Genomic DNA, 9,319 nt, shown 5'->3' on the forward strand with positions numbered 1-9,319 from the left:
GATTAAAATGCAGCATATCATCTACCTAATATGTAAATTTATGCAAGGAAAGGTCATAAAACTATAAACGGTTGTCATTTTCAAGAGGATCTAATATTGAGTTTGGAAGAAGCAGTCGTTTCATTAGACAACAACACGGGTGAGTACCAATCATTTTGATGAACCCTGTAGCTGTCTTAGCCCTGTAGTGGGAGATTCCTTCCTACTGGTACCTGCACCTGCGCAAGATATCCACTTTACTAACCCAACAAAAAACGTTGCCAGAAAACCTTTATATATGTATATAAATTGGCAATTCACTGCAAATATTCTAACAAAATGTTATTTAAGTGTTGACAAAATATTTGCTAAATATGTTTGCAAAATACATTCTACAATAACATTTTGACAACATTTTAAAACTCTTGTTTTTGTGTTTTTCATACAAAACGTTTTCATGACCTTTAAATAACCCGACATTTAATATTATTATAATTAAATTATATATGCCTAACTACGACGAGTTTATGATGTCAAAAGTTGGCTAAAGCGAAAGTGGTGAGTTTAATTTCTTGATTTACCGGGTAATTACCAAATATTTTGTTGTCTTTTAATATTATTATTTCCAGTGCTTTATATGCTTTTATATTGTCCGCCTTGCATGATCTTTTGTACGGTCTGTCCTGGGCTTATTGTATTCCTCTATTGGTCAATGGTTTTATATCATATGTATTTTGATAATAAAATGATGTGATCTCCGTAGAAAGAAACATCTAAATAGCAAATTGACTACTTTTTATAACTGGTTTTATAAGATGTTTAATATGATATATTATATTACTCAAAAGCCTGAACATTAAACGTTGTCGACTTTGTCGCAGTATTTCAGTTATATTCAGTGATTTCAGCCTTCCGGTGTGTTTCAAATCCATCTTCCACGGGCTTGAGAATAGCGAAGATTCTGAAAAATAAAATCAAAGAAAACCTTAATATTAGTTCCACGGTAACTCCAATACCACTTCCAAAGAATATCTTATTTTATGATATGAATTTTGGTCCTGTCCAAGAATACTTATTTTACCCGCATTGACTGGTATAATTTAATCTAGACAAAAATCCCCAAAGCATCCTACACCGATAAACATTATAGAGAGGGCTATGCTCTTACAATAATTGCATGCAGGAAAGCAGTATGACATGTAGGGTATATGCTATGCTACTCAGGGCTTGTTGGTTTCATCAATTAAATACAAACATGTCTTATGGAAGTCGTGCCCGTCAGGAAGCTTAAAGCTTATTAGTGGGAAGGGACTTGTACAAACCTTCAAATGAGAACGCACACCCAACTCAAAATAGCAGAGTAACCGAGGACACCCAGCAGCCGGTCGTATTGCAAACAACATAATGTGGGTCCGCGGTTTGGCGCCTAGCTTCTGATATGTAAGGTTATAGGAACATTTGTAGGGGTGGGTGAAGATTTGTGTTAGCACCACAAATATATAATGAGTCATCAAATCAAAATGCGAGATCCTTCTGCCGTCCGGATTGTAAAACACGTGATGTTGTCTGCGCTCTTCTAATTTGATTTGTAAAATTTCCGGCTCAGACCACTTACCTAGACGCACCCATGCTGTTGTGGTCTTCGTCAAAATAATGCATGACAGCAATGGCTTGCATGTAACCAGTTTCCAACAGTTCAACATCTTGCGTTTCTACCTCCACGCTATGCTTCCCGGAATCAAAGATATCGGCATATGCATCTCGAACAGCTAATACGTAACAAAAAATAGCCAGTAATAATATTATAATAATGGGGAGGAGGAGGAGGAGGAGGAGGAGGAGGAGGAGGAGGAGGAGGAGGAGGAGGAGGAGGAGGAGGAGGAGGAAGAGGAGGAGAATAAAGAGCATAAGCAGAATATCTACATCCCGTTACACGGTCATATATAAAGAAGGTGTGTACGAGGTATGATGTTGGTCGTTTATTATTTCTTACTTGTTTTATTTGGTTGATTGGTTGGTTGGTTGGTTGGTTGGTTGGTTGGTTGGTTGGTTGGTTGCTTGCTTGCTTGCTAGCTAGCTAACTTCTGCATAGTTCGTTGAGTTGATTTACATCAGTTCAAGCGCATAGTGAAGTCATAACTCAAACAGTAATGTTGATTTTCAATTGACTTTAAACCTTTCGCCCGTTATTTTAGAGTACAAAAGGAAACTGATGAACTTTTCATGTTTTGGTATCTTATTTTTACTCCTTTCTTTAATCAGACTTTGATGTGTACGTACTGGGCAACATAAACAACACCATGCATTTGAAACTTACCCTCTCTACCTCGTAGGATCCCTAAGTCTTGATGCATATACACACAATCTTCTGTGTATTTCTCTGCCATCGCTGCAGCATCGTGAAGCTTAAAGAGCTCTTCATATTCACTTCTTCCTTCATCAACATACAGCTTTTTACCTTCCTTGTCATTAGGCAGCGTTCCGTCTTCAAACCAGTGATTACCTATAATATTCATACCAATGAGTTAGAATCAAACAGAGTAGGCCTACTGACTCCGCCATGTTTGCGTGTCGCTCATGGAGGCCAATTAATGTAAGAAGCGGCTTCAAAACTCGACCGCAGGGATGGCAGTTGAACTACATTCCATTGTTTCCATTGAACTACATTCCAACCGGACGGAACCCGGCGGGCAACCAGCGGTTTGAGTTTTGAAGCCGCCACTATGTACCTCCGAATTATTTCGGTATTCGCCCAGAAAAGTTGATTCAAAACGCGTGTTTTTATGCGTTCTGTATGTAACGCGTTGTGCCAAAACGCCCAAACCTTTGAAACGCTCAAACTTAAAGCACCTGCTTAAAATAACACATTGAGTACTACTAGGTATCTCAAAATATCGAAAATATTTTAAGAATTTTAACATGTACTCGTAAGCTGTAATTATGTGTGATATTATCAAGCAAATTTACCAGTTATTATGGTTATACTATAATACTGTGTTCATGACTATGCTGAAATTTGGGCATATGCAGGGGCGTAGCCAGCTTTCTTGGTCAGGGGGGGCAAAATACAATTTGGGGGCACAGACGAAAAAATTGCAGTTGCATCATACAATACATAGAGACTGTATGTCTTCGAGCTTCCTGAAAAGGGCCTTATTGGGATGATGTGCGCGTAGCGCGAAAAATAAATGGTATTTTACACTATTTTCGCCCATTATCCGGCTAAAAAAGGGCTTTATTGTTACAATGTGCGCGCGTAGCGCGGAAAAAATTTGTATTTTACACTATTTTCGGCCTGAATTTTGCTAGAAAAGGGGCTCCTTTGCCCTCTTGATTTTCTCTTTCATTTTTTGTCAGAGGGGCACTTTTTCTTTCATTTTTTTGTCTGCCCCCCCTGCCCCCCGCTGGCTACGCTACTGGGCATATGGTTCCCGAAAATGATTTAATTTTTACTAAAACAATAAAATACAAGAGCAATATAGATATCTCTGAGGGAAGCGGGACGGTTGGGCCCTTAAAACCGGTTTAATCCACCAGAATCTGGTCCTAAGTCTAGAGACCTCAAAGAATTGATTGATGCCTACCCAAGACAAGGAGATATGCAGTTCAAGAAATACTTCCCAAGACACCTTCAAAGAGGCATATAATGGAGTGCTCATCTGTAGGGTGAAATAAGGCTCCGAAGGTGAATGCGCTGGTGCTCTACCAATGAATTACTCCCCCACAATTCTTTTCATCAAATCTCATTTTTTTAATGGAAATATGATAATAATGATGACAAAAATACATTTACTTGATTAATTTACAAAAATATTCTCATCTTTCACGGAAAAAGTCTAAAATTCACTAGACATGATAATGATAATGAGGTGTGGGTAAAAAGCAGGGCAGTTACAAAGCAGTGACATAGTCACGGCTGTTACTTTTTGCTTACATGTTTTTTCTTCTTTTCTGTCAATTTGTCGAAATTTGCTTTTGTAGTATTTTAATTCCAGAAGTGCAATTCAATTCAAGAAAGTGTATAACTAATCTGTGGTTCATGCCAGAGGATGGTAATGAATAATAAATAAATGAATATACGTTTTCCCGATCAATTTCGCAACTTATGCGCTCGAAATTGCATGGTCGTAACAAATCACAGTTTCGTTTTCGCATTATGAGCAATCGATTTCATTTTAGCTCAATCAAATTATTGTATGATCAGAACAATATTCATTTATTGTTAAAATGTTTAAGGTTAAAGACCACTAATAGGCCTGGGCGATACATTGAAATACGATGAGGAACTATTTGTTTTCATGGCATTCGAAAAGACTGCATTAAAATCGCTGAAATTGATCAAGTTATACAGCCAAAAAGTACTTTTTAGAGTTTGATGCTTCAAAATGGTACATTTTCTCTCATTATATGACATTTTGATGTAATAGTACCAAAATTCATACGCACGGCTTCGGTTTTTAGTAAATAGTCGCCCTATCATATTGTAACTTTCAGCTTCGAGGGCGCACTGTCATTTTAAGGTGTTTACGGTTCAGTGCGTTAAAACAAGAAAAGTCTCAGGTCAACCTATGTTGAATTTTTGATCATTTGGCATCTAAATCATATAGTTTCACCTGATATTGGTGGCATTGAACTGTGAGAGTTCTGAATATGAGAAAATTCCACCCGAAATTAGGCATTTTCCCATTGAAACACGTGTAATACATAATTAGTGGTATTTAACCTATAGAAACACTGAATTCTATGGATCTGATATTCGTCATGGAGACTTTTCGAGCTATTTTTTGCTTACATTTCTCAATATTTAACTGTATTTGCCCTGGCAAGAAAACGTGCATCTTCTTCGACTACTAAGGTATGTTTTTAGAACCCGTTGAGGTAGTAACGGGTTGAGGGGGGGGGGGGGCTTGTGGCATTAGTATTGGGTTTACGGGTGGTTTATGTGATTTCAGGGTTTCTAAATTCAACAACCTTTGCTTGCCTGCGTATACATATAGAAAGCTTAATGATGATGAAAAATCAATGTTGATGATCATATAGACATGCCACTTTGTTAATTAGACCCACATGCACATTTTGTTGGTGATTTCCTTGCCCTATATAACGTACATAGGCCTATACGTGTAAATACAGTATAGGCCTAGGCTAGGCATTTTGCTTAAGCTTAAAGGCGCATGTAAGGCCTATAGTCACGTGTAAAATAAAACCTAGTCTTTGTGTACACGTTGTCTATGGGCCTCTACAGCATCCTGTGTGGCCTCACTCTATCCTAACTCAAGCCGGAACCCTAACTTGATCTATAACTCTATTTTAAACCCATATCTAATCCTCGGACCTAGCCGTATCTCTATCCCTATCCATGAGCCCACCCCTATCAAAACCCTATTCCTAATGCGAACCTGACCCTAATCAACAATTCTAACACTAAACAGCAAGCCTAAATCGGAACACTAACCCTAAATCAATCTTAATCTGATCTGATCGTGCTAGGACAGGCTACAGATATCTCCAGATATAGTCCTAGGTTGAAGAAAAACAGCGAAACAGTCATCATACAGGGTGTCCGAAAATCATTGATATTTTACTCGTCATGCTGTTTTCCAGAAATTTTCTTGTTAAAACATGTATTGTAAATGTCAATGTTTACATTCATGGCATTTTACCCGAGATTGGACTAATAGGCCTGGGCGATACATTGAAATACGATGAGGAACTATTTGTTTTCATGGCATTCGAAAAGACTGCATTAAAATCGCTGAAATTGATCAAGTTATACAGCCAAAAAAGTACTTTTTAAAGTTTGATGCTTCAAAATGGTACATTTTCTCTCATTATATGACATTTTTGATGTAATAGTACCAAAATTCATACGCACGGCTTCGGTTTTAGTAAATAGTCGCCCTATCATATTGTAACTTTCAGCTTCGAGGGCGCACTGTCATTTTAAGGTGTTTACGGTTCAGTGCGTTAAAACAAGAAAAGTCTCAGGTCAACCTATGTTGAATTTTTGATCATTTGGCATCTAAATCATATAGTTTCACCTGATATTGGTGGCATTGAACTGTGAGAGTTCTGAATATGAGAAAATTCCACCCGAAATTAGGCATTTTCCCATTGAAACACGTGTAATACATAATTAGTGGTATTTAACCTTAAAATACTGGTGCGTATAAGCGTAATATATAAACAAAAAGTAAAGTCCCATTCCAAGATTACCACTTGTATTCTTGATTGTGATTGGTCTGAAGTTGGCAGGTTCAGATGTATTTTCATCTTTGGAAATAACAATGGTTTCTCCCACCCGCCAACTCATCGGAATATCACCCGTTCTCCAAATGTTGCAGATTACTTCGTGGAGGAGTTCTGTTGTTTTATGGCACTTCTTCCACACTCTTCTTTAACACGGTGGCCTATGGAGTAGTGTAGTACACATAATCATGCATAACTCTCAAATGCAATGCGGACTCAACTGAAAGTTTAGCAATATGTTCTTTTCGTGGATATCTACTGACAAAAGAGGATGCTAGGATAAAGAAATGCTCCTTTAAGAATAAACTATCGCTTGGCTATGACCATGTTAAAACATACGGACTCAATAGTCGGTTAAAATTTTATAGTATCATACTGCAGTTACTGTCCGTTTTCCTATACACAATACACAGTGCTCTCACCATTGACGCGTGACCCCTACAAATGATGTATGTTGGGAGAATGGACACTTGCCTAGTTAACATCACTGTGTGAAAAATAACCAGCCAATATTTTATTTATTCTCCAAAACTTCTAGCAAATATATTTCTCTAACATGACCTAAAATTACAGCTAGGTTAGATGTTCAGAAATGGTCGTACTTTTGTAAAATATGAGTGAGGGCAAGGCATAGCTAGCCAACTCCCCGTGTTATTTGAATGGAGATTTGACCGAAAATATTGGTATCGGACCGCTCACTTCTGAAGGATGCCACAAAAAACCGGTAAAAGCTACATTTAAATTATTCTAAATAGGTTCTAGAAAATAAAGTTTTGTAACATGTCCTAAATTTTTAGCTAATTTAGGTGTTTGGAGAGGGTCGTACTTTTGTGTTTTAGGAAGGACATGTAAACGACAGATAACACCAAAAATATGAAGAAATTATTTCTAAACCGTGTTAAGTCAAAAATCATTATGTTGCTCATTTTCAAGAATGCTGGTTTACAAAAAGCACGACATTGTCTGATTTCGTGAACAAAGCCACACATAACATTGTTTCCTTTCGTTTCCTTTATAATCGGTTACCCAACTGAAGCTATGAATACCAGCTTTATTGCGATATCGCACATGAAAACAGTCACTTGTGCACAACCAGAGAAAATCCGATTTAATCAGTTGAGCTGTTTCAATGAGTGTTATCTTGGTTTAATAGCTTTTAATGGGGTTAAGTCCTGCAAAGGTCGAGATGAATTCTACTGTAGACATGACTGCATCATGTAGGAAGCAGTGTGGTACACTGCCTTTGGTGCGTGAGGTCCCGGGTTTATATTTTAGCGACAAAGGCCGATTCATTTCATTTCAAAGAAATTTAATTCCGCTCTCTCCGTGGCTCATCTAGTAAAGGCGGGACAGATGACCCGTGATAAAAGACCTCGTTACATCGTTACAGTCTGTTACGATCAGGGTAATTAGCCCGATTGTTGGATACACCTGCCTCTCCTGTAAACAATGCCCCGGCCAGCTATCTATGGCGAACCCGCCCTTCACCAGGTCACTTGCGCCAGGCCAAAGTTTCGTCAACGTCATCTCCTAGTTTTCAGCTGTTAATGCCAAGATATGCTTGACATGAAAAAAATATTAAAAACATGGATTAAAAAATGAAAAGAAAGAAGGCATATTCTTACCTTGTTTCCTGTACTTTGCATTGACATTGCAAGATGTCAAGATTCCAGCCGAAATTATTACGGCAAATAGTGTGATCTTCATCATAAACAAGTATTGTTCTTGACTGGTTGAGAAGAGTATACAATATGATGAAAACACCAGGTCAATAATTGTATTTGTACAGACGGAAAGGAACCAATAGAAATGTGTCCTGTAGCGAATCACGTGGAAATATAAACGCACCATCAAGCTCTTGTTTTGTTTATAATATCATAAATGAACTTAATTAATAAAATATTCCATTCAACAGAGTCATAAACATTTTCATGCATGGTTGGTGGGCATTATGATATGATTTAGGACCAAAGCCTCTTATCTATAAATCCATAATAATAATAATAATAATAATAATAATAATAATAATAATAATAATAATAATAATAATAATAATAATGATAATAATAATAAATGTAAATTTGTAAGCGCTCTTTAAGCAAAGTCATTGTTCATTGAATTTACTACCGTATGACAAAACAGGCTAAACTAGTAACTTTTTTTTTTTTTTAAAATGAATCACTATCACTAACCGCGAAATGTGGATAGGCTATCCAACTAGTTTGCCCCGCATGGCTACAAAGAAGAACTTACCGCGAAATATGGATATCCAACAAGCTTCAAAACTTTAAATTAGCCCCGATAGAGGACAGGGCTTAAACAATGAGGGAAATTATGGGGTAAAAAGTATAACAAAGTTGGGCTAGGGTTAGGGTTAGGGTTTAGGGTAATTAGGACTTAATTATTATCATTATTATTATTACTAGTAGTAGTAGTAGTAGTAGTAGTAGTAGTAGTAGTAGTAGTAGTAGTAGCAGTAGTAGTAGCAGTAGTAGTAGCAGTAGTAGTAGTAGTAGTAGTAGTAGTAGCAGCAGCAGCAGCAGCAGCAGCAGCAGCAGCAGCAGCAGCAGCAGCAGCAGCAGTAGTAGTAGTAGTAGAGTAGTAGTAGTAGTAGTAGTAGTAGTAGTAGTAGTAGTAAATAATAATAATAATAATAATAATAATAATAATAATAATAATAATAATAATAATAATAATAATAATAATAATAATAATAATAATAATAATGGGGGGTACCTCCGCTTGTTTTTAACCCATAATGTGCTGTGTGTAACATGTTTGGGTGAACACAAGTAATCAAATCTCTATTCTAGACCCTTAACATGCTTCAAAAAAGTGTAAAATGATGCACGAAATGGTATCAATTGGTCCTTCATTTTACAAAATTTTCAAACTCCCCTGTGTTAAAACACAGTGTGTATAGCCCTATGGATAAACAAATTCCCCTTTTGGCTTCTGATTTGGGCACCCAACACTAAAAGCAATAATGTATACAATAATAGTGAAAACTTACTCACGAATGGCTTCAATTTGGGCCTTCATTAAACCCATTTTCAGATTTTTCGAACTAAAATTGTACACAATAATAGTG

The 9,319-nt window shown here is 37.0% G+C and overlaps 1 protein-coding gene across 1 annotated transcript; it reads right to left on the bottom strand.

Moving 5' to 3' along the window:
• Positions 1-502: 502 nt before the first annotated feature.
• On the bottom strand, positions 503-7,961 carry LOC140138409 (uncharacterized). Its single transcript, XM_072160306.1, has 4 exons — positions 7,854-7,961; positions 2,297-2,482; positions 1,595-1,748; positions 503-940 (listed from the first exon to the last, which is right to left on the bottom strand). The coding sequence occupies exons 1-4, from the start codon at positions 7,936-7,938 to the stop codon at positions 865-867; spliced, it is 501 nt and encodes a 166-aa protein (XP_072016407.1). The 5' UTR covers positions 7,939-7,961; the 3' UTR covers positions 503-864.
• Between the last annotated feature and the right edge of the window lie 1,358 nt (positions 7,962-9,319).

The sequence above is a fragment of the Amphiura filiformis genome, chromosome 17 (genome assembly GCF_039555335.1).
Source record: "Amphiura filiformis chromosome 17, Afil_fr2py, whole genome shotgun sequence".
NCBI classification, from domain to species: domain Eukaryota; kingdom Metazoa; phylum Echinodermata; class Ophiuroidea; order Amphilepidida; family Amphiuridae; genus Amphiura; species Amphiura filiformis.

Bases quoted from the DNA above. Each gene is read 5' to 3' on its own strand.
- LOC140138409 (XM_072160306.1), bottom strand. From the start codon at position 7,938: ATGATGAAGATCACACTATTTGCCGTAATAATTTCGGCTGGAATCTTG. The intron at 2,483-7,853 runs GTAAGAATATGC...TGAATATTATAG, and splicing joins TGCAAAGTACAGGAAACAAG to GTAATCACTGGTTTGAAGAC. The intron at 941-1,594 runs GTAAGTGGTCTG...TTTATTTTTCAG, and splicing joins AACAGCATGGGTGCGTCTAG to AATCTTCGCTATTCTCAAGC.